Here is a 26,831-nt window from a genome sequence, read left to right as displayed (position 1 = left end):
GTGAAGTTCACATTCATTTTTGGAAGCAATACATATGCACCCTCCTAAATGAGAAATTTTGAGGGCTATTGAGCACTCTGCTAAATTCAGTGTGTTCAACGGCCCTTAAAATTTCCCATTTCTTACCTGAAGACCATGGTTTACTGGCTGTACACTGGACTTGAGAATTAAACGGGCAGAGATCTTAAGCTACTTCATAAAGTCATTCATGTAACACAACGTGCTAGAGAACTTTGTGAGTGTCTTTGTGTGCTCACATTTCATTTAGTCAAAGATCTTACTTGCTTCCATGTTGAGACCATGCCACATCCTTCCTAGGACAATATAATACAAAGACATTAAACTTTAGTAACCATTCATATGAAAATCATTGAGGAAGAAGCCAAAAAAATCAATTAATTTGCAAATACACATTACACTGACTATTAATTTGCTTTAGAAAACTCGTGTTTATCACCAATTACACTATTATGACAGCCCAAAACAGATTGTCAGTTGCATTTGTTTTAATTAAAACAAATTTGATATACCTATTACACATAAATGATACGCACATAAAAGATACCATTTGAGTTTTTATACTTGTACATCAAATGCATCATACTGTACATGTCTTCTTTTACTACAGTTCCATCTTTCTTTTCGTTCCCTTATCTATGTAGTTCATTTTCTTACAGTAATCTCCAGTTACCACCAGAGATGCTAGAAAGTTAAAAGTAATAGTAGTAACAAATAACGGAGGAATAAAAGAGGAATCAGAGCCTGCTGTAACACTATGGAGTTCTGTGAAATTTGCAGATCAGGCAGCTAAAGGATTAGGAAAGGAGGCTGGCCTTTCAGGAAACTCCTTGGCTTGTGAAACTTGTGAGAAAGAAAGGAACTCTTCATTCCTCAGGTCCTTCCCCAGAGGAGGCAGAGGATGAGGTTCCAACCCGTGACTCATGGCAAGTATCTTTCTAGTCTCTTCTTCAGCCTAATTCTTTAAACTTAAAGAAAGAGGGCAGGAGCAGACTGAAATGATTTTTAAAAATGCTCCTGAAGTTCTCAGATATTAATTTTTATTACTATTAAAATAAACATGAATAAGGAAATGTATTTCTCAAATTCTGCATGGAAATCATCCTGATCCTAGGAAGACATAGACAAACTTTCTCTCTTCCCAGAAGCGGAATATTCTTTTCGTAGATCACCAGAAATTTTTAATGTTAGAGACTTTGTTTTTCAACAGTAACTGGCAAGACAAGACAGAGGGGCTTTTGGAGCTACACAGTGGATGCAGTGGGTCGCAGTATAATTTAGGAAGAAACACTGTCATTATCGGATTAAGTAGGAATTAAATTCTTCAAGTTCAAATACATCTTAAGTATTGCTGGCTATAGCCTTTCCTATTTCTAAAGTGTGGCTTTATGAGGCAAAGTACTGCCATTCACAGGATTCTGTTAAGGAGAAATTTCTATTGTAGGTACACATAATTAGCTCTCCTTTAATGAATTTTAGAGGTATAAAACCATAGCAAATGCCAGGAGTTAGCATTTAAGCTAAATTTCTGATAAAGGAAGCCTACTTAATCTCAAATAATGACCACACTATGTCTACCCTATTAAAGACAACAGGAAATAAAAAAATCTAATTATCACAGATGAGAAAGAACCTCAGTATCATTTGTGAGGATAAATGAAGTTCTTCTAATGTTACAGTTGAAACAGTTTGGGAAAGCTCGTCTTAAAATACATTTAATTACAATTTCATTGTCCATATGCAAAAATCTATTAGGAAATGAACGATTTTCAAGAAAGAAGATTTTCTGTGTCCAAAAACTCTATCCTAAGAGAAAAGCATTACAATTTTCTTTCAAGAATTTTAAAGGCTCCTTGATTCTGAAATAATTTTTCTGTTACAAGTTTTGGCATTTGTGTCTGTGTTTCAGAGAAGAACTAGGTAACGAATCCTTTCTTCTTGTCATTAAATTTTCAAAATTAAAGCTAGCCACAGCCTTCGCCTGTAGATTTTCTTAAGATTTTATTAAAAAAAAAAAAAAAGAGGCAAGATAAGGCTTTCACCAAGGACAGCAGAACTATGAATGAAATGGTCTAGAGCAAATTAACTAACTTTTCTCTTTGAAAGCATTTCATATGAACAAATATTCTTCCTCAAGATTAACCAGAGTGTGACACAGTAGAGAACTTCTAGCTGTAGTCTGGTAGGTTTACAATTCCTAACAGGCAAAGTTAAGGTTGTGGTTCTAACTTGTGTCAAAACCTGTATGGCATGTAGGAGAAATAAGATTGACAGAATTATTAAAAAAAAAAATCTAAGCTGTATACTACCGTTCTTCAAAGTGAAGCTACCATCAGATTGTTGCTTTATCCCTAAAAACTTGAATTCAACTCAGAGATGCTTTTCTGGTAGGAATTTCTGAACATAGTTACATTTAATGCATAGTCACTTTCATTCAAACATCAATCTTAGAGTTTCATGACAGGTATCACCTTCTAATAGAATTAAAATGGAAATAAGAAATTAATTTCTACCAACACTTTTGATTATGGTCTATAAAATCTTTAAAAAATACACCTTTTGTTTCAAAAATTTTTAAAATTGTTTCTCTTTTAAAATTCCAGTAGAACCATTGACTTAAGATATGAAGAGCATCAATGCCTTTTTTTAAATAAAAGATGTCCAAAACATGTATCTTTATAAGTTTCATTGACTTAGTGTCAATGAAAGGCAACACATTTAAAAATCCAGAAGTCTAAAACCTGCTTCAGTTTACAGTGCTGTAAATTCAGAAGTGACTTCTGTGAAGCCAGTGGGCCAGATAAAGGCGGCAGCACTTAGGCTTCAGGTCAGCGTGACTGTCTGGGAGCAAGCAGCTGGCGAGCACGTATCTTCACGATGATGGAAATACTTTTCGGAAGCTGCTTTCAGCAGAGGTTTACCAGAAACGTTCTCACTTACTGATGGGATATTCAACAGATCTGAAGCACTCAGACCACAGACGCTGCTCAAAAAGAATGATCGCAGAGTAACTCAGCTCCTCACCTTAACTTTCACCAAAAACTATGAGGCTCTACTATAATTTCAAAATTGCTTGAGAGAGTATCACGGATCCTACTACCCATTTTCCTTTGAAGTGACATGAGTGGAGGGCAGACAGCAAACGGAGGCAGGCTGGAGCGGAGGAAGGCAGTCTGTGTCGCCCTGGGCCGGGTTCAGCGAACACTCAGTGCATCAGTTGGGGTGTGAGTCGGTGCAAGTGAGAGGAAGGCTTTGGAAGACTGCACTGACAAAGTCCCGCTCGTTCTCATTCCAACTGACAAGCTGGTAAAAATACTGAAAATTGGGAAAACGTATTTGCAGCGGAGCAGGTATTACCGAGAGGTCTAGGCACCGCGAGGCAAAACGCCTTAAAGCAAGGGGTGATGTATAAGGCAGTCGCCAGCATCACCCTGCGCGTTTACAGGACGAACAGAACAGCGCCTTGCGCGCGAGAACGCAAAGACCAGTTGCTGCGTCACCGAGCACGGGAAGCAGGAGCAACAGCCTCCCCTGGGGCGCGAGGTCCTACCAGCTGCTCTCGGCCAGAGGCTCTTGTCCTCAGTCGGAGGGCCAGCGGCACAGCAGCAGGGCCCCGCAGCCTGCGCCGGCCCCTCGGCAGCCTCTGGGGGCCGGGATATGGCCACCTGCAGGGCAGGGCATGAGACCTTCTGCGTGGCTGCTTTTGCTTTGATCCCAGGGGCTTCTAAGCAGCTGGTACCTGAATGGCAGATCTACGTTGCATTTCGCCTCTTGCAATTACTCTTGTCGTAGCAGTAAGTTGCAGAAATGAATAGGTAAAAGGCTTTACTTCCCTCTCAAAGCTCTGCAAGCAGAAGGGTTAGGAAATCTAACAAGCAACCAGGACATTTGGGCAAATAGTGTGTAGAGAAGGAGGGTGCTGCTTGTTCCATGTCCCACCATCCCCAGAATGTGGCTGGGCCTGGACGGAAAAATGGGAAGCAGGAAGAAGAGATCCAACACAAGCAATCACCCCCTCCAAACCAACAGACCTCAGACAGAATTAGTGTACGTATTCTTTCCTTTTTGTTGTGAATCTGCTACAAATCCAGAGCAGAAAATGGCTAGCAGAAATCAAAAGAGGAAAAGCTCCTAGTGAGAGACAAAAGATAGCACCAGCAAGAGTGAGTATCTGTCAATCTTGACAGACACTCCTAGCTTCGAAGGGTGAACTATTTGCTGCGATTTTTGAGAAGTCAGGAAGCGTAATGAACCAGAGCAAGTAAACATAAATGCTTGACCTTTTCTCATTACTCAGATAAAAAAAAAAAAGCTTGACACATCCCAGTCTGCAAGCATCCAGTGTCACCAAGTCTGCTGCTCACAGCAAGCAGACACACACATACTACCAGCCAACCTCTTCAGACCTTGGGGATCCACACCACAATTGCTGTCAATCCTGAAAGTACATTTGGTATCTCTCCCAAGCACCCACAACTGTCTAATGGAGCCAAAATTTGAAGTTTTCATCCATTGCTTTCTTGGTGGGATGTCTAACATCTGCAGAATACTACACCTAATTTTATACTTCATTCCCTTGCTTTTTTATGTATACATATGTATACACACACATATGTGTGTGTGAAATATTACTCAAACATAAGATAGAGAAGTATATAAACATAGAATATGCAGGATCTTAAAATAACTGAAATTGGAAGGAGTTTGGCAGTCAATAGCGCACCTCCCCCAGCTCAAAGGAAGGCCAAGTTAGATCAGGATGCCCAGAGCTCTTAATGAAGAGCATCACAGCATTTCTACAGAGCAAAGGCAGCTGGCAAGACTGCTATCGTGGAACAGAGTGCTATGAAACATGTTAAAACCATCTCTTCAGTGAGGTTTTCAAGAGGCACTGGGTTATGCCCCAACAATAAAATTGGAAATCCAACTTTGTTTCCATGATTCTGAAAATCCAACCCACAAATTGGTTTTTCACTGTTAAAATATTCAATTTTCCCCACAAATTTACTAACTGCTTTTTAGTGTGTAATCACCTTTTCCATTAACAAAAAAAATCCCCATCAACTCAGTCTGCAAGATACCCCCTATTAGAGTTCAGGACAGCTAAACAGTTTGACTTTGCCCTATTTCGGATTAGGGGTGCCCATATTTGCACATTATTGTTTTCTTTTTTCCAGATCTTTCAACAATTTACATGTGGTGGACATGATCTTACACAATCTTAATAAATTAACATCTACTGTGGATGCAGTATAGTCTTTAATTTAGACTGAACTGCTAAACAACATTTAGACCAAGAAATATACCCTTCAGATTAATCTTGGAACACGGGAGAGCTTGCACATGTGCACAAGCTCTTCAGTACTTCCATTCACATCCAATTAGATCCAGCTGCCAATCTGACATCAGTGAGAACATATGAAAGACACCTTGGCACATCCGTTCCATTTGATAAGCCGACTGGGGATACAGCTTGTCAGTCAAATGACCCCTCTTCCCCCAGAAAACTCTTGAGGGGTTTGTCATCAAATGTTCCATCTGATCAAGAAATGGGAGATTAAACTGCCTTCAAAAAATTCTGACCACTTCTGCTCCCTTCTTTCTTCAAGTGTTCAGATTACCAAAGGGATTTCAATAACAGCAGTTCAAACTTAAAGGTCAGCTCTACTGCAGTTTATGTAATATTAAAACAATTTAATGGAAATAACTGGTTTTGCATATGTTATTTTTGGTACATACAATCACAGTAACTATTTTTCAACTGTTTAACTAATTTCCTTCCAAGACCTTTATTAGATTTTTCTAATATTTCCAGATATTCTTCTATGCTGTATTTCTGTAAGTAACTATATAAAGACTATTACATTCTGTTTCAGCAACTACAAAACGGGGTCATTTTTGGTTTTATACCGTCAAGATGCATCAAACTCACTCAGCTGAAAATGGCGGAGTCATTACAGTTGTTCATCCCCAGAAAACACACTGCGGTAATCTTATATCAATATTACACAGCATCATTACTATTAAACAGTTCTTAAACATAATTTGTCCTAAAATGCACATCGTGGTTACCAAGATGAAAATCTGAGTCATTGGTGTCAGCATAATAAAGTTCCTAAGCACGTAACATGGTATCTACAAAATTTTCCATCTCAAGTTTTGATGTACGGCTCCAAGAGGGAAGTACCACCACTGCTCCTGTGCTGCACCAACAGGAACTAAGTATGAGAAGAACTCCAAATCACACCAACTCAGAAGACCTCTGTATGCTACCATGAAGTTCAAACAAATGCTGGGAAGCCCCATGATCTGTCATCAAAACTTATTCAAACTTTGGGAACACAGCCACGACACGAAGAAATAACTCCAGCGTTTTTATGTGGGTAGGAGCATTTGGCTACATTTTTTGCAGCTCTAGACCTCTGATTTCCTTGCCATTTCTTAATGCGAGTTCTAATTGTTTTAAAATACTAAGTGGCTTACTTAGGTATATAATACTCATTTTAGCAGCTATTCTAGTCACTGAGTTAAATCACAGGCTGCAGTTTTCTAACTGCAGCATTTTTATCTTTCACACAGACACGGCCTGGAAAATTACAATTGATACCTAGGAAATAACAAGTCACTGACTGGTAAGCATTAAAATGTGATTGCTAGCCTTTGAAAATTAGCAGGCACGCACCTGCTCTTCCTAATGCAAATCACAGGTAATGCTGACTATCCACAGCTAAAACCAAATCCCCTTCATCATCAAATACACAGATATATTTGTATTGCTAATGTGTACAAAGATGACTAGGAGCCTGAATACCTAACATGAGCTAGCAGAAGTTAACTCAATAACTTTATTAGACAAATCCTGAAAAAGGAAAATAGAACATGAAATAATTTGTTTAGATCTTAATGACTGAAAAACACAGGAGGAATTACCCACAGTATTAGCGTTCCCCATAAAAATTGCTTCTAGTTTTCCAGCATCTGCCTTTGAGACATTTTATACGCAGAATAGAAGATGCACACCGGTAGCCTTCTTCACGGCTAACATACCTTGTATGTGGCAGCAGTGGGCAACTGAAAGCCTGTGAGCTCACCGTAATTCTTGGTTCTGCAAAGCTGCTTGATCAATGATGCTTGGGATGAGTCAAAGTTACGAGCCTCCACAGCAGCTGAGAGTACTCTACCCCAAGGAAAATAAATCAAACCAAAACGGCACAGTATCTCACTAACAGATTAGCCTACAGCAACCCTGCAAACTCCTCCAAGCCCTGAAGGAAAGCTTGCCGTAGGCAGATAAGCAAGCCTCACATTCTGTATTGCTGGAAATACTTCGTGTCTCCTTATTAAAAAAATTCACACAGTTGGAGGTGAACTAATTGAAGCGGTGGAGACAGTAACACAGAAGGCACTTAAGATGTAATTAAGCCGTGATCAGAAAAGGGACACATAAGGGAGAAAGCACTCAAAACAGAGACTCCAGGGAAACACCAGATTCAAGCAAAAATGAGAGCAACTGCGTATTAAACCATGTCCAAAGACATTTATATATACTGCTAGAAGAATCTGTGCAGATACCAATTCAAACACTAAAGCCACAGCTAACCAGAAAAAAAATAGAAATACACCTTTGTTTTAGATAACCCTCACGTGATTCAACCTGATCTAGTGGAAGATGTTGCTGCTCATTGCAAGGGGGTTGGACTAGATGACCTTTAAAAGGTCCCTTCCAACCCAAACTATTCTCTGGTTCTCTGAGCTTTAACGTATGCCAGAGACAGGTGTTTAGACAGGAAGAAGAGGGCTCTATCCTGCACCTGAGCGATTCTGGATCATGCTAGTGATCTAAGAACAAGAACGTTACAGGAGTGTTAAGTGTCTCAATTCTTTAGGTTTTATTCTGTAAAAACATACTTTAGCTCTACCGTCAGCTGTTCTGGAAGGACTGTAAAACACAGTTCATACGTCTACTCACTACATTAAGGAGAGGGAAAACAAAACAGAGTAAAAACATGTAACTATAAACTTCACAATCTTGATTTAACATTATTTTACAGGGAAAAAATGTGTCAGAAAAAAATACAAGCTAACAACTAGTTATGTAAGGAATTGTTTTCAGATAAAAAAAGAAAACCAAATGCTTAAATATCCTTTTGCACAAAGGTTTCTTCTAGCAGACAGCTTTATGTTTCATACAGACCTTAAAGCTCTCTTCCATTGTTTTTTTCCTGTTAGATTTGTTTCATGCAAACCTGCTGAGTTCAGAGTCTTCGTGGGAAACAGTTCCCCCACAGGGTACAAGTCACATGTGGATTTTTCCTTTTTTCCACGTTATCCACCATTTGGTATTATCTCATTTCCCCACCAGCTGCTGCACCATTTCCTGAGCTGCACCATCTCGTACCGTGGCCAATATCAGACGCAGCCGTGACAGCGCAAATGGGAAATAAACCGCACAGCTGATCAGGACAACTGGCAAAGGATGCAGGCGGCATATCCAGAACTGGTCATGAGCGAAAACAACCCACAACATTAGTTTGTAGGAGCTTAAATCACTTCTCTCTAAAAACATAGCGAGATCCTCTCTGACTCTGACTGACAGCCCAATTCCTAGTTCAGTAAACATGTGAAGAACCGAGCACTGAATTAGGAGCAGACATTTTTTAATGACACGAACTCCCAGTGGAGGGGGAAGGAGGCAAGGAAGGGCTTGGACTCAGAGGGTTTGAACATGAGGATGATTCAACACCAAGAGGATGAATGGTGAGCTGCCGTGCAGCAATGAAGAAAGTGAACATAGGACAAAGAACCATTTTCACCAGGCTAATAAAAAGTACTTAACTGAAACGTCTTGTCAACACCACACACGTTCAGCGGAGTGTGTACCATCCCTCATCGCTGTCCCCTTCCCACATCTCCCTGGTTTATTTCAATTCAAAGTGAGGAATGTGAAAAGAGCAAGGAGTGAATGGACGGACACCAGGACAGAAAACAAAACACTGAGTGAGCAGCAGTCTGCTGATGCACTGCTACTGGAAAACTTAAGAGATACTGGCCAGAAAAGTTCACAAGTCAGTATTTTCCTAATACAGTTGCCTTCTTGCTTAGACTAGTTTGCTGAAATGATAACAGGCAGATTTGTTAAGTATATTTTGAGGCTAATTTTTACAGAATAAAGAGTGGTCAAGCATTCCTGCCCAGGGAAGTGGTGGAGCGTGGTGGTGCTTTGTGATGATGATATTGTCATTTATCTCAACAGTGTTAGTGAATTTAACTGCTGTTACTTTAAAGTTACACCAAGCACTACACCAGCATCCCCAATACCCTCCCCCTTTACTCCTAAACCGTTGACCAAGTCTGAGACTAGGAGTGGATTCAGCCGCACCTAGACTCCTCTCTGAGGAGGAGCTTAGAAAGCAAGGGGGTCCACTCTGAACCTCGGGACTCAATGGGAGGGCATTCCTTTACCTTCCTTACCTAACCTTGGTCATAAACTGTTGACCGACTCTGGGACTAGGGGTGGATTTCGGTCCACTCTGAACCTCCTGACTTGACAAGAGGGTCTCCCTCATTTTCTTTCCCTTTCCCCATCCTTAGACATAAACCATTGACCAAGTCCGGGACTAGGGGTGGATTTCAGTCCACTCTGAACCTCGTGACTCAATGGGAGTCTCCCCTACTTTCTCTCCTCAATATATATAAAAGACACATTAACCCGATTCAATCCATGAGCAAATCATTCCAATCTAGTTGTAACTTGGTTTCTCTTTGTATACCTTTTTCATATTAAGTAATAGAGTGAACCTTGCCATCGAGTTCTGTTAAGTCGCACTCTTTTACGAATTTATATTAAAATCATTTTTTGGTGGCGATTCTTTAAGCTGCCCAACCACTCGTTCGCGACATGGAGTCACCATCACTGGTTCAAAAACCATGTAGACGTGGCACTTGGTGAGATGGCTTAGAGGGCATGGTGCTGTTGGGTTGACAGTTGGACTTGATGATCTTAGATGTCTTTTCCAACCTTAATGATTCTATGATACGAACAGTGTAAAATTGTGTTGCCAAAGACACCAAGTCAGTAAATACCTCACTTGCAAAGAATCTGCTACTGAACTCTAACCACTTCAGACACTGACTGATCTCTTACCACCGTTATTGCAGCTACTTTTTATTTAGCACTTTTAGTAATTTATTAATAATATTTACACAAAAGAAAGAAAACAGCATTTATGTTTCTTTTTCCTCCTTTAGTAGGACTTACTAGCCATTAAAATATATTTTATGCATATAATTCTCCTAAAAACATCATAAAATTAAACTTAAATGTAGGTACTTGCTAGCAACATTATTCCACTCAATTGACCGTCTACATAAATCTATTACCAGACCCAATTTAAAGACTAAGATTTCTTTTAGCAACTACAATCCTTGAGAAAAACTAGAGAATACTGAAACACAATGTCTGAACACTCAGTTGATCACAACTGATATCTAAATTGGAGCACCAAGTTACAGCAAAGCAGCACCTTGTTTATGTTCACTCCGCTGTTACCTCACATTCAGGTGTGGGATTTAAGGCAGCACGTGGAAAGATGTGCCATGCACCATGCTAGTGCCTCTCTTTTCTTCTTAAAAAAAAATCAAGTGCTGTATAAAGGAAGAGTTTTCTAATCCTCATCATGGTCATTTGACCCAAATGTGATACCACAGATGACGGAGCATTATTAAAGCACGAGGAACCATAAGTTTCATGCTGCCAAAACAGTGACAGAAGTGATCGGTGGTGTGAGAAGTTTGGTTTATTTGAGTGGAGTTGTTCAGGGATTATGACAATTATCTGTGAAATGAATATTCACCACATGGGTGAATTCAAGGATGAAAAATACTTCACTGGAGAGTGGGAATAATGTTAGGGAGAAGTTGCCCAAAGCAGACATGGCTCACTTTGTACTGAGGTCTAGTGCAGCTGTATGACACACAGATGGGTGCCAGGAATTCATGAACTAGGCCAAACAGCCTGCAATAGGCTAGTAGTTTCTAAATAAAATGCTGAAAATTAGCTAAATAAGCTTTTATATCCCTGAAGGTGTGCTCAGCCTTACTCCAATAAATACATTACTGCTGTTATTTCTGCAAGAAATAAGTAACACTGAGGTATCCAATGCCACCCCTTCCTTTTCTCTACAACTCCAAAATCTTTTCCTGTCAGAAAACATCTTGCTTACTCAAAGTTATAAAATATTCAGAGGCAGCCATTTCAAAAGGTACAGCTGTCTCTGCCGATTTCTTTGCTAGTGGCACAAGCCTCTGGCTAGCTGAAGGGAACACCGGCAGCCGACCTAATAGCACAATGGCCACGACAGTGGGACTGAAGTAGGAGAGTTTAACTTTATGAACTTTTCTCCCTCTGTCTGTTGGGCTTTTTTGTTTGTTTGTTTTTTAAATAGATGTTATCAGACTGGAAAAAAAAAAACCCTATACAAAAACAACAAAAAGAACATGTTTGCATGTCCTCAAATGCTTTTTAAGGAAGCAGACTGGACTATTTTGGAAAGACCTTTTCCTTTCATGACCAAAAATGAGTTGAACAGCTACATGAACATTTAGCTACGTGGGGTAACAGAGACTTGAGAACAGAGAGAGGAGTCCAACAGGACAGTGAAGGAAAACAGAAACACTACTTGTATCTTCTGGCTCCAAAAGAGCACAGAGTGAAGCTCTGACAACCCTTAACTGCAAACCAGCACTATTTAAGTGAGTAACTAAACCTATCCTGTGGTGAAGGCACTGGTAAAGGTACACGCAACACGTCACCATCTGTATGTCTGCTCCAGAGTCACACGGAAGGCAGGCGTGAGCCAGCCCGCTGACCAGAGCCACCACTCTTCTGTCCCTGTGCCACCCCTGAGAAGCAAGCCAAACTTTAATAGGGGATAGTACCAAAGTGTGGGGAGGAGCGAAGAGGTACTATAAAAACATGCATCGACGAGATCTTCAGAACTCTAATGCAGCAGCTAGGACAAAGATGGAAAAATAATTCAGTAAGCAGTTTTGGGGGTTTTTTTTAATTGTCTCAAAGCAGATTCGTTTTCTACGCATAGAATAAAAGCAAACTACTAGCATCCTTCTCCCCGAAAACCTAAACCGCACAGATCAATAGCCAGCAATTAATCGCAAACATTAAGTAATCACTACTACAATATCAGCTTAAACTCAGGTCACACCTATAAGCGTAATTCTCACTGATACGAGGAAGAACTGTATCCCTAGAATCAACAGCTCGATTAATCCTCCAAGAATCTGTATGCAAACCAAACCAACCAAATAAATCCTACAAATATTTCCTTTCCAAAACCACTAATTATACACTTCGGACAAAACACTACTCAAGGTTGTGCATTGACACATGCTACAATATGTAATTTGTAATGTACTTCTTTGTTGTTAAAGACAGAAATATTAGTTTCTAATTTACAGTAGTGTGACTACTGAAGTCAAAGGACTGACCGTATACAGAATTAGTATTAAAAACAGACTAGTGTTTTTAATATTTTTATCCATTAGCAGAAATATAAAATTAATTTTCTCCTGTATCTTCACAGAAAACTTCTACAGAAAAGGAACAGTCTTAATCCAAAACCCAAAGCAAAATACAAAACCGCATCAGATGGTTCCTCTTAAGACTAAAAAAACCAAACCCATGAAAATTAGTGCATTAATTTATTAAGGAATTTAATAATTGGGAAATTAATTTTTAAGATCAATAAAACCCCCCAAAACCTTAAAAAAATAATTCCTCAACCTAATTTTAAAAGTTGAGGAAGCAACGAAAACCATCAAGGACCACATCAAAATACTGTCTTGGCATAACGCATTCCTGAATAACGATGCCCAAGTCAGTACATTCAGAGTTAACTTTACCCACAGAAGTACTATAGTGCTGAAGGTTTTGCCTGTGCTAACTGGTTCGGTCAAGGGCACGCTTTGCCACAGACACAAGTCGACTGCGCTCTGACATTAAACTGTGTTGTGCTCAATAACATCATGCAAGCAGATACTCCAGGAAATTTATTCTATAATATATCCAGTGTTAAATAAATATATCTGGTATTAAATAAACTTACTCAGGCGTGAGCGGTGCGGTTGACATGCCTGAGGGACGGGACGCCATCCAGAGGGGCCTGGAAAGGCTCAAGGAACGGGTCCGTGTGAACCTCATGAGGTTCAACAAGGCCAAGTGCAGGGTCCTGCCCCTGGGTCTGGCAACCCCCGATGGAGAGCAGCCCTGCCGAGAAGGACTTGGGGGTACTGGTGGATGAAAAGCTGGACATGAGCCGGCCATGTGCACTCGCACCCCAGGCGGCCAGGTGTATCCTGGGCTGCCCCCAACGCAGCGTGGCCAGCAGGTTGAGGGAGGGGATTCTGCCCCTCTGCTCCGTTCTGGTGGGACCCCACCTGGAGTCCTGCATCCAGCTCTGGAGCCCTCAGCACAAGGAAGACATGGGCCTGTTGGAGCGGGTCCAGAAGAGGCCACAAAAATGCTCAGAGGGCTGGAACCCCTCTGCTGTGAGGACAGGCTGAGAGAGTTGGGGTTGTTCAGCCTGGAGAAGAGAAGGCTCTGGGGAGACCTTATTGCAGCCTTCCAGTACTTAAAGGGGGCCTATAAGAAACATGGGGACAGACTTTTTAGCAGGGCCTGTTGCGATAGGACAAGGGGTAATGGTTTTAAACTAAAAGAGGGCAGATTTAGACTAGATATGAGGAAGAAATTTTTCATAATGAGGGTAGTAAAACACGGGAAAAGGTTGCCCAGAGAGGTGGTAGATGCCCCATCCCTGGAAACGTTCAAGGTCAGGTTGGACGGGGCTGTGAGCAACCTGCTCTAGTGGAAGATGTCCCTGCTCACCGCAGGGGGTTGGACTAGATGGCCTTTAAAGGTCTATTCCAACCGAAATGATTCTACATGATTCTATTACTCTTTTCCTTAATTTACTTTTTTCACTAGAACTCGCTAAATATTACTGAATATAGAACTGGCTCAGAAAAGTTGGAAACACAGGAGGAGAAAAGAAATGTATTTAAAGGAACAAAGATAAACTTTATGTGATGGCAGTCGCAATGGGAGGAGGAGTGCTGTCAATGCAGTTAGGTACTGCATGTTTATCCTTATTTTTACAATAGGTAACAGACAAGATGGACATCCAAGATATACTCATATGAATAAAGATTTATCCAGTATGAACAGGCAAATAATTTCCTTTTTTCCTTTCTCAATTGAAATACAAGGATTTTTTTCATACCATGCCTATCTTTTCATGAATTCTGTATTTCCTTCCAGAGAGCCAAAGATGAACGAATTTTGTAAATCCATCCCCAAGTACACAATGAGAAAAGGAACCGCAGTGAGAGGAAATTACTAACACGTCTTCCAAGCAGCACAGGGGAATACCTCTGCGGGCAACTATTAGACAACATTTCTAATATTTATCTATTTAGACTCTTAGGAACTGACTCCAATTGCAAAGAAAAACCCCAAACTGGTCCAAAGCTAGCATGCACTTGCACACACTTCTGATGTCTGCATTTCCTTTAATATTCTGCATCTCCATATCTACAATGAAATCTCAGAAAAAAATTCTGGCTATTTGCCTGGACTAAAAAGAGTAGGGTGCAAGATTGCACCTTTAAGTAATGCAGGTAGAACTTGTCCATGTCAATAGTATGTGCATACCTTTCTGTATTTGTATGCAGATTTTCTAGTAACAAATACGAAAACTCTCACAGAAATAACAAAAGGAAAACATTATTGAGAAATTTTAAAATTAATTCCTGCCTCCAGCTGAACAGAATAACTAATTTTATGTAGGGTAGTATACGATCCTTTGATTTCTACTTAAAATTGTTAAGTAACAATCAATTTTTGATATTTCATTACTAGGAATAATTAAAAGTATGTCCCAAAATTACATTACAGAAGACCACATAATCAGTGTCCTGATATGATTTTTATTAAAAACATTAGAAAGTTCTATTACCTTGACTAGAGCAGCATAAGATGTTACAGAATTGTTTTTCTTCAACAGATGGTGAAATAAAATGATTAAGCTAGCAAACATTAGTAATTTCATACAAGCGTTGGAAAAGAAGGAAAAGGTTTGAGATGTTCAAATTGAATTAAGAGCAAATGTTTTAACAATATTTGAAGTTGCTCATTGATCGAAATTTAAATACTTTCATTTCTAAGTAAAGTGCATGCATGTTTCACAGGCCACAAAAGAAGTCTGAAAAAAGAAAACTATATCTTTTCTGCACTGGTGTTGTTCATTGTGTTTCTAGTTATCATGAATGCTTACTTTTATTTTTTTATCTCTCTCCTGAACAATATTAAAGCAAATCATACAAGCCTCTTGCTTAAATGCTGGAAGTATGAAATTCTACAGTTAATCAGTAAAAGCACAAGTAAGCTTCCATTTTTAAGATTTTAAAAAAATACAACTAATAAATCAAATTACAAAATAAACATACACATAAATGATCACTCACTATGTTATCTGCATTTCCATTTCTGTAACTTTTACACATAAGAAGATCTACTTCTAGGATACATTTTATTACATTATGCTATTAAGAAAATCATATATGAATAATCTTTGCTCTGTAATTTAAAAAGAAGAGAAACTCAAGTTTTTATACACTTCTAAACACTAACCACTTTCATCCTATCAAAATATTTAGAAGCAACAGAACCTCAAGAATTTTTTTCAAATATTTTGCTGCTTATGTTGTTGTCCATAGGAACTGTACACCTGTACCAGGAAGCCAAAACCATCAATAATGAAAAACTGTTAGAAAGCTTAACTAAAACCCTCTGATAAATCATGTAGTTGAAGCAAATTGGGCCACTTACTCCCTTACTTAGGTCAATTTTAGACTAATGCATCTTCATTTGTTTGAATGGAAGTAATCTTAAATTATGTATGAATTAGTGAGAAAGACTGTGGCAAATCCAGTGAATAAAGAACTCTCCGTTTCAGTGGAAGAACTAAGATTCAAATAAATTTAAAACCCAGATAAAAATACAAATACATTAACCTCAGTTAGCTTAACTCAAATCAATTTTATTAGCAGAAGTTTTGCAGAACAGTTCATGAATCTGCAATGAATTTTTCTCAATGTTTAAGATTACACTGATTTTTCCTTCTATGGTAGCCTCCGAACAGCAAACACTACATGTTTATCTAAGCGCGAGGACCGATCACATCCCACCCACTCTAGCAGGCCACTTCTGTTGCCTTGCTCCTTCTCCAAAAGGCAGCAGGAGCACGTTCATGTGGTCCCGTTACGCATACTTTGTGAGGTTTAAAAATGCCATCTACAGAACAAGTGGAAAAACCTTAAGCATGTGTAGGTTTTTAAAGTTGATTCACTCTTGTTTGTTATTTCTTTTCTATTATTTTAATTCCACTGTTACAAAGCATTCTAAAAATTCCAGGAAAAGTGCCTTACTAGTAAAGTGATGTAACCAATGGCTGAATCACGAAATAGAGCAGCTTCCATTTAGTTTCTTTGCAAGGAAAGCTCTACACGGTTCGCACCACACTTCTGTGTTAAGAAAGTGCTAACAGCAGGTCAGCAGTCCAGATTCCTCCCACACCCAGGTAATGCAGAAAGGGTGTTTTTGGCACTTCAGTCAAAGACAGGCTTGCTCCACTTCCAGGGTCCATGGGCAGCATAACCTGATGCTGCTTCTCTTTAGCTAAACCAGCTTCCTCTACAGCTCTCTATCGCCTGCAAAGCACGGCAACAGTCCTGGCTCACATGACTGGGTTTTTCTTGGCAGGTCAAAAATCACGTGTGAAGCTAAGCACCTTATGTCAATTAAATCAGTGACAACGCTGAATCTGGCTTTTCAGATACTACTGTTTTCAGTCATCAGAGAAAAGGACAGGACTTCTGTAATAGCCTATTTCTGAGGACAATATTTAAGACAGTCCAGTTGCTCATGTTCTTTCTTACAGACCCAACTTCTGTAGCAGTTATGAATTCCAGTACATTAATAGAGAATAAAGCAGAGTTCATCTTTCAAAAATTTTACAAAACTTGACATTCTTGTTTCATTGGTCACTGTGCTAATATTATCATTTGAATTCGCTGGCTTCATAATCTCTTGGTGATTTTCACAGCAACTGTTTATACTTTGGTATGTGACTTTTCTAGGTCCTCAGACTATTTTTCCTGAGGTTATAGCTGGAAGTGACTATATCAACCTTACTCAGTATTCACCTTTTGTTATAAAACTGGTGACTGGGGGGCTGCTGGTGGCAAAAGAATTGGGCTGCTGGTGTTAAACGTTACCTTACTCCTTCCATGCCGTTTTTTCCATCTGAGATAAAGATACTTCATCAACACTTGCAAAGCATTCCCAATGAGTGACAGTCAGCAGGAAACTGATTTTTGAGCAGCTTCCAATAAAACTGAAACTTTGGAAGGACAACCTTAGATTTTAAATCACATTCACAATTTATTTCACATAAATACCTATAGAACTAAGTGCAGAAGTATTTGAGTCTCACTCTCGAATAAAAAACTAATCCAAGCTCTAAATGAGTTAGGGTACACCCACCCTGCTGTTTATCCAGATATGCAGCAATCTCATTGACTCACTGAGCTACTTCTTGACAGTTCTTTATTTCAGGAGGTACAAAATCTTCTGACATACATAATGGAGAAACCCTGGGAAGAAATGTTATTTTGTTTCAGCATCTGCTCTATAAATGAAGATAAGCAAACCAGATTTCTAGTTCCAGAAAATAAGACAGCTCTTCTTTGTTTCAAATAGAGTGACATAAAAGACTCAGCAGGAGTATGTATATTAAAATTGCTTGTAGGAGAAGAGCAGAAGCTGTTCATTGGTTCCCATGTTCTGTAATATTCACTTCATCACTCTGTCTCGATGTTTGTTCGCATCTTAGTTTTAACTTATGACAGATCTTCTTGGACACTTTTAAGCGTTGTAGGAATAGGCTCTATTAATATAGCAAGAACATTTTACAGGTATAATTTCAGGCCCTGACGAACAGAATTCCGAAACATATTAACTCAAAAGTTTAAGCCTCTGTTGTAGATACTCCATTAGTATCAGCCACAGGTTACTGTTAGGATTGCTGTATCTTAGTTTCTGTTACACTGGCTGGGTTACTCTCCCCTTCTGATTTTTATTTCTATGTTTTCTGGCATTTTACACCAGGGAACCGGTGATTCAGAGAAGAGAATGGAAATTAGGATTGCCGTTTGTATCTGTACACTGAGAAATGGATTGTTAAGCTTGTGTAACACTTGGAGAATTCTTTTTTATTCCTTAGATGAGATTTGTTAGCAGGGAACTGGAAATGCACTGTGATCCTTCTCTAATTTATCTTCTTTCTCAGCAGTTTTTTTGCTCACTTTTCCCCTCTCTCGGATATTCACTTTTTAAATCAAAAGAATTACTTATGAGAATGAAACTGCTTTTGATCATACAAGGCATTTTTTTCACTGAGATGATGGCAGATATAAGATTGGAAGCAGCATGACAGGAATGGTGACAGGAGGTTACAAGCTTTTGTAACACAGCTGTGATCTAGAAGGGGAGCACCCACTTCAGCCTTGTGGGAAAAGAGTCTCTGCACATTCAGTTTGCTCACGTATTTTGATTTGATGAGGAGAAGGAAAAAAAAATATTGCCTCTCTGAGATTTTAAATGAAGCCACAAACATATCGTTTCCTCACCCCAGTTATTCCAAGCAGAGAAATTTCCAATTACTTGACGAATCAAGAAGGAATTACCAGAGGGGGTCTGAATCTAAGTGCAGCTTTTCCTTTCCTTCACAGTTTGCAGATACTCCGCACATAGAGAACGCTGCAGTCCAGGAAGCCACAGGAAGCCGCTCATGGCACCGTTTTTCTCTGGGAGTCAGGAACATCACCATTATTAGGACACAACATGCCAAACAAAGCACAGCACAACACACCAGGAATCCCTGTTTCCGCAAGGGAACATGGGAGGAGACAATGCACTAAAGCTTTCGCAGTGTAGAGTCTTTCACTCTGCCTCATGTGCGATTTTTTTTTGGACAACATGACACACACTCAGACCAGATGGTGTAACATACAGCAGCAGGAGGTGGAACTTACTTGCGATTGCTTCCTTCCGCTAGTATACAGCCCAGAAGTCTGAAGGACCTTTAAGTCAACGTCTACGGAAAGCAGAGTCTCTTCCATGAGACCGTACGAGGGATATATTGTGTGCCCTTGCACCGGCGTCACTTCTTCCTTATGCTTCCAGTCCCTGCTCTACAGTGTGCAGGTACAAAACATGCTTCATCACAGAACAGTTTGGGTTGGAAGGGACCTTAAAGGTCATACAGTTGCAACCCCCTGCCACGTGCTGAGACACCTTCCTCCAGACCAGGTTGCTTAATTTAAGTTCTCAGAAGATTTTCTAATAATAGCAAAATAATATTGTAGACAGCATTAAAAATCTAAAATGTAAATGTTTGGCATTTGCAAACAAGTGAAAAAAGATCCTAATAATACAGTTTTGACGCAAGCCCTATCTAGTAATAGGATGTTACCAGAAGTCTTCTATGTTATTTTTGTATTTTCTTCCTAAATTACAGAATTTCAAGAAAAGTGCTTGCAAAAATAATTTATCTCCTTTGTAATCAGCCTGTTCCTACCTTTCTCTTCCAGAGCTCAAGAATGCTTCATTTCACTGTGCTATAAACACCCTCCACAACAACTCAACATACAGCTCTAAACAAATTATGCAGCTTACAGGTTAAAAAAAAATCCCATCCTCCATTAACCCACAAGTCTCATCACAAAGAAAACACTGGGAACGAGAGAATTAAATACCCATTCAGCTGAAGAGTTCAACACTACCACATTTTTAAAAGCCTGCATAGCAGTAGTTCTTTTAAGAGAGACTTTTTCTGCTAATTTTACATTTTTCCTTGTCCTTTTCAAAACTAATGGTCTCCCCTCCAGCTGCAAACATAAAATATGCATTTTGCCATGTCCTGTTTACATGTCAATAAACAGCCATTATAATTTTCTTCATTTTGATAGTCTTATGACATGAATACTGGTAAAGGCTCCAAAATATGCAACTACGAGGTAAGAGCTATATGAACTGCTCTACCCTGGTTCCGTTGACCATCAGGTTAGCACTTGAGGTCTACCTTCTTACTATCAACAAGAAATTGAGGATCCCCCTGATTATGCTTTTCACATTCATTAATTGCTCTTTGTGAACGTTTCAAAGCAGAGTCCTAAATTCACCCAGATAAGGGCTCCAAACCTCTATTAAAACGATGAAAAAAAATCACAGCCACACTGTTCGCGTCAATTTCCTCCGTGAGGGCTCACAAGACTTCAAACTTGTGGTACGTTAGAGTATTATTCTAGTGTTATGTATAACAGATTAAGGGGAGAAGCTAATAAAGATTGACTTATTTACCTTTACATCTCATTTAAAAATAAAGTAATTGAAGCAAAAAGCACATGCTATATACAGCCCAAGTTCAGCAGTCCATGGCCCTGGTACAGGCATAAAGCAGATCTGCTGCCCTGAATGGATTTACGTAATTCTGAAATCAGAAGAGGAGAATATGGTTATTATGTAAAAAGCTTTTCCTACTTCACAGATGACAAAAACACCATGACATTTTTCTGATAGGTAATTTCCTACCACTGCTCGGTCAGCACACCTTATATTATGTCTACGATGATAAGTAAAACTTTTTTTGACTGGTCATATGATGTTAAGAGTTACATGCGCATACATCAGCAAATTTAAGCTTCCTTCCTAGTAAGCTTAAATTTGCTGAACTTTAAAGCATAGCAAAACAGACCGCCAATTTCTGCACCCCACATGTAGTTCTTCCTTTCTAGGGAAAGAAAGTGTTTTTCAGCATCAGAACATTTCTATTGCCTACATATCCTTACCATTGCTAGAACATAATCGAGGGCAGAAATGAAAACAGGATGGCAGTAAGCTTAAAAAAAAAAAAAAAAAAAAAAAAAAAAAAAAAAAAAAAGAAGGAAGGATGAAACAGGAGTGGCCTTCAGCTGAAGAGCACAGCTTTCTCACATTGTGACCCAGGCCTCTTCGTCAAGCCAATGGAGTGCATCCAAGGAAGATTTTGAACATTTAGCTGGATCGGTTTACATTGCTCCTGAAGATAATTTTATATACCTTCTCTACAAAATATTTCACATGCTACCAATATTCAGCTTTTGGCCTACAAAAAAGTTTTCCTTACTTCTTGGGCTAAAAGCAGGAAAGGTCAATTTTTTGCAAAGCACTCCAAAACGTCATCTCCTAGAATACTAGTAATGCTCATTTTTTTCACACAGATTACCAGAAAATATTTGCTGTTGGATCCTCCTGCTAGGAATAACTCCAGTTTGCCTTGCCCATAATGCAGTTCAATGTATTTATCTTGCCAGGAAATACACGTTTGTCTAACCAGACATTTACCGCCGTATGCTCATATTGTTAACAATCAATAAACTTTGTCATGCCAATGACTCAATCCCAGATGCTTATCCTATCAGGCGTTCATTCCTCTACACTAGTGTTTTCTACAAATCTATAATTAACCTAAACGCCATAAAGCTTTTTTGTACTGCCAGTATTTGTAGAGTACAGCTCCCTTCATATTTACTTTGGTGGAAACAGAGAAAACTGTGGAAGAAAACAGTTCTAATGATGTAACCGTGTCACAAATGAGCTACAGGCGCACTCCCTGTATGGTACAACTATGAGAACTTTTTTCGTCGCAGCCAGGTCTATCAATGAGTTTCCCAGGAAGAACAACATTTCTGACAACTTCTGCCAATTCTACCCCATCTCTTACAAGTACAAAAGACTGTGTTTAACAATTCTTCCAAGAATTAATTTAATGTGTTTGCCAATATCCCCAAACGATATGATATTGGGTCTGCCAAGAATTTACTTAATAAGATCTTCTTGCCAGAATGAGATATTGCAGATTTACAATTCTTCAGATCAACAGGAGTTTGAATATTCCAGTGACTAAGAGGATGCATTTTAAGATGTACACATTATGCAATTAGCACTGACTCTTCAGGAGTCAATGACTTTGTCAGGAGAGTTTTGTATCTGCTCACTTTAAGTTGATAAGCGAGTAAAACAGCTCAGCTTGAAACAGTCTGTGGTGTAATTTGTTAAATCTGGAATTGTCAGACAACTACAAGTTTCTGATGCAAGTAATTCCAGAGACACAATTTATCTTGCACTGGACTCTCCATGAGGTCCATCAGTACTAGACCTCAAGAATAACACCTAGAAATCATTGCTGAATCAATAGATTAATTCTGTACTTACTGGTTTGTTTTGTGTGGGCTTTTTTTTTCTTTCATATTCCTACCGATAAGACGTGCGAAAACCAACCAGTAAATCAATCCTCTTTGAAGAGTAAGATTTGAGATACAATTTCAGGGATTGTAAGGAGTACAAAAACATTGAAGTATTCTATATTTGGGCATTGTTTTCAATCTTTAAAACAAAAATTTTTGTAATTTGCAAAGCATTTCAAAAAAACCTTTTGAGAAGTCTGAAAATGTTTCCTTTGTGTTCATGCCATAGAGTTCTGATTTATACAGATTGTCTATATATGCAAACACATAAATACCCATGTGTAATGATTTTACATAATCTTAGATTTCAGATGAAACTCTGCATAGAAATAGATCCTCAATATTGATAGTAATAATTAAATAGCCAAACTGCCCATAACAAAACACTTCACCGAAATTGCTAAGATACATCAGTATTTTGAGCAAGAAAACACGTTTTACCCTGAAGCTATTTACTAAATTCAAGATAACTGCCCAGCCTAATTTATGTAACCTACCATGCTTAAGCAGCCAATAGAAATTCTTCCAGTTTCCATAAACATCCAAACTGGTGATTCTTTTCACAAAACTAACTTCATCAGTACAGATACCCCTACACTCGTTCCTGTTATAAGCTTATCTTTATTATTCTTTTAATTCTGAAACAATTATCTTCTCATAGTCCATCATTACAGCTCATTTGATTGCTATCTCACCCTTCATCATTATCACTTCATTCATGACCGTTACTATGTGTCTGTTTTCTCATCTATTCTCATACCTTTTGTGGATGAAGTTCATGGATTTTATCCTCACTGTGCAATCCATTAACTCTTCACACGAAGTACAGAGTACTATTTCTATTGTAGCTAGTAGCTAGTATTATGTCACTACCTGGGGATACAACTATGGAAGCCCCTTTACGTTTAATATGTAGAATTTTTTAATGCAATAATCTTAAGCAACAGCATAGTACAGCACTCTCCTTGCAGAACAATCCTCTTTGGAAAGGAGCGCCGTGGGGGTTTTGGATTTGTTTTTTTGGGGTTGTTGGTTTGGGTTTGTTTTTTTTTTTTTTACGTTCCAAATATGTGCCAAACATGACAAAAACTTTGTTAAAGATGAGGAATTTTAGAAAAGAATGGATTTAAAACAAATCCCATCTACAGTTTTATGGATTCACGTCAGATTCAGAGTCCAAAACGGAACCTGACTTTTTTCTGGTATTGACTGTGCAACTACCCAGAATCACCAAGAACTCTCCAACTCTTAAACACCGTACTGTGAAACCTGGCGTCCTTCTGGAAATAACACACTAGAACTGTAATCAAAACAAACTCTGGCTGAAATCTGAAGTTTTACACTCAGCTTTACAACCTTTTTTGCTCTTGTTTGAATTTTGAACTCAATCAGTTTTATATTTCAAATCCGTGTTTCTTGCCAGGCCAAACATTCAGGTTCAATTTGTGGCAGAGGAAAACTGTATGATTTAAATCACTAGGAAGATATAGGGATGAATTCCCAGGAAGCGAAAGAGAGATACTTGGCAGTGCAGTTCCCAATTCAGTTATACCAAACCGAATCTGCCACAGGGGAGAACTATGATTTCTAGTACAACAAGCAAAGTTCAAATCTATCCTCACAAACCAGTACACACGTCTATGTTTTTAAAAACACTTTCACGCTCAATAACACAATAAAGCAGTATATATTACATAGTAATATACTGACCTCAACGATTCAGGAAAGAAGGTGCCTAGAGGTAAGCAAGTGTTTAAGTGCTGCCCTGCATATTGCCAAACTACTGTATAGGCTTAAGTGATTTTCTGTGAACGTGGACATCAAGCCTCATACTGCAGTTTAAAGCTGTACGAGACTGTATTGCTCCTAAGAAGAAAAATACCAATGCTTGAAAAATAGAAGATCTGCAAATTCATACAGCATCTCGTAAAAATTCATTTGAATAGAAAAATATTGGGGCATGTATTTCCAAAAAAATCGTGTTACAACATGAGCGTAAAATACTTGCTGATCTGCACAAGCAGATTCCTAACAGGCCAGCCCTGAATAAGTCGGGTAAGCTCCTGCCTGACAACGTCCTGCCAAAACGCACACTCATTTGACCGCTTCTCCAAAATTATGAATGCGATTGCTTTCAGAGGCACTGTTCTGCAAGAATAAATTCAACGTATGACACACAGGCTGGTTTCTTATGCCTACAATAGTGTGACTTGCAACCCCTTTATAAGTGTCCAAGCTAGTGATGCTACAGCTAACATGAATCCCAACAGCTTTGCAAACAGGGAGCTCTTCAGAGGCCTAGCTCGAGGCAGAGGTTATGCTTTCATAGCCACAGTTATCAGTTATTAAGGTAGTTGCTTTAGGTAGATCTACAAGTACATTTACATCATCTCCAGTTATAACAACATAGCCACATCTTAATCAAACCAGTTTTCTAACAATGCTTTGTTGAAATCTATATTCATTACTTTTTCTTTACCAGTATCGTAGTTTTGTAACTCTTTAGAAGGAATATATGTGCATGGATTGAGGCGATCTGTGGCAGCTAGGTATTATTTCTCCTATGAATTATAGGTACTTTCAGACAACAGCAGTGTTATGAAAGTAACTTGATTCAGAGTATCAGTAAAAACAAAAAGGCTGTAAGAGTTATGTAGGACAGCTATTCTAATTTTTTTATTAATTTACACATCACAAGAGAGACAAATTTTCCGTCTTCAAAAAGCCCATTTTTTTATTTTCTTGTAAAAAAAGGAAATTATTTTAAGATTCTGAAAATTGGGGAAGGCTTTTCTGAGTGCAGGGTGAGGGGTTGAGTTGCTTTGTGTGCTTTTTTTTGGTTGGTTTTTATTTATTTATTTATTCATAGTTTTTAACAAGTACCAAAATTTTTAGCTGAGAAGTACTGGCCACACTACAATGGATCAATTGAACCGCTTCCTTGAAGAGAAGGGAGTGACTGCCCCTGGAACCCTGTTGTTACCTTAAGGGGACAGGACTCGCACTGCTTCTGACATGCACTGCGATTCCTTAAAAATATTCTCCCTGCCCCACCGTGTTGCGCAAATTTGTGACAGAGCTGAAGGCAACAGCTAAGTCACTTGTCTGTACAAAGCGAGCTAAATGCAGCACATGGGTTTCCACAAGCAGCAGTCTATCAGGGAATGCTGCAGCAAATTCTGCTCATTTCCTTCCATTTCTTTAGTCTGAGTCTTTAGCTTTTCTCTCTAACCAAGCCGTAGGTTTTCCTAACCTTAGCTCAACCATCGTAAACTCTCAAATATTTCTCCTGGACTTCTGTCCATACCATGCAAAGGGCTAAAAAAGAAACTTAACTGTTGGCTTTTTTCTTACTATACACTAATTATCTTCAGTTTTTAAATGACTTGGTTATTTATACGATTAGAAATTTTGTTAAGAGGATTGTTGCATTTGAATTCATTCATAAGCTTTGTAAGCACATGCAGAGACAGCCTACAACCTCAGCATTGACTTCATACCAAAATGCACACAACATATGCAAAGGCAGTAAATAATTTATCAGACAACAATAGTAAGAAGAGTATCTAATATTTGTCTAAGAATATTTACGTGTAGTTAGAAGAAATATTTACCTGTAGTTATCATGTGATGGTCTCCAGAATACCAGTCTATCCCACTAGAAAAGCAATTTTAGTTCAAAAAAATTTTCCTAAATTTCTGATATTGTTTGTCTGCTGACATCATGATATCGTTTCACAGTAAGTAATCAGAAAGTAATAACCATAATTAGCAGATAAAATAAACAATTTACCTTGCGTGGACTGGTCAATGGTTTTTCTTTTTCTGCTATGACTGTTGTAATTAAGTCTTAGCTCTTGGCTATATTCATTCAGAGTTTCTCTTGAGTCGTAAGATTGCCTTTGCTTTCCCCCATCTTCACTTTCATCTGAAGAACTTGTGTAAGTTAAATCCACTTCATGTTTAACTTTTGACAGTGGCTGGTAGGGTTTGCAGTCCATCTGTTCCATCTCTGACTAAATAGGCTCAAAGTCATGAAAACAAGAAACTGGAACTCCTGAAGGAAATAGTCCTGGGAAAAAACCACAATAATCCATTTCAGATATCATATATAAATTTAGTTCACGAAGGCCCAATTTTATTTTTAGTCGAAATAAACCAATTAAATTGCATTACTATCACTATAATCCAGGAAAGAGTCTGAATATGTCTTATTTTACTGTTTTACTTTTTAGAAAGAGAATTAAAATAACAGCAACTTGAAGAAAAAAATAACAAACAAAACCCCAAATCTTATGCACTACCCCATTAGACCAAGCAATAACTGTACCCTATGCACAAAATACGTTACAAGAAATTGTATGTGGTATTAAAGCTAAGACGAACAGTTA

At 38.7% G+C, this 26,831-nt stretch overlaps 1 protein-coding gene across 2 annotated transcripts in view; it reads right to left on the bottom strand.

Annotated features, from left to right (window-relative positions):
• The window catches only part of TENM1 (teneurin transmembrane protein 1), a gene marked incomplete at both ends in the record, with an annotated part of 257,520 nt that extends 231,070 nt beyond the window's left edge, over positions 1-26,450 (bottom strand). For both annotated transcript variants that reach the window (XM_082004271.1, XM_082004272.1), the window contains one exon: positions 26,234-26,450. In XM_082004271.1, coding sequence (XP_081860397.1) covers positions 26,234-26,450 — 217 coding nt within the window. The remainder of the gene's footprint in view (positions 1-26,233) is intronic.
• Positions 26,451-26,831: the final 381 nt, after the last annotated feature.

The sequence above is a fragment of the Phaethon aethereus genome (assembly GCF_964289735.1).
Source record: "Phaethon aethereus genome assembly, chromosome: 10".
NCBI lineage: Eukaryota > Metazoa > Chordata > Aves > Phaethontiformes > Phaethontidae > Phaethon > Phaethon aethereus.
This window is presented reverse-complemented; position numbering and strand designations above follow the sequence as displayed.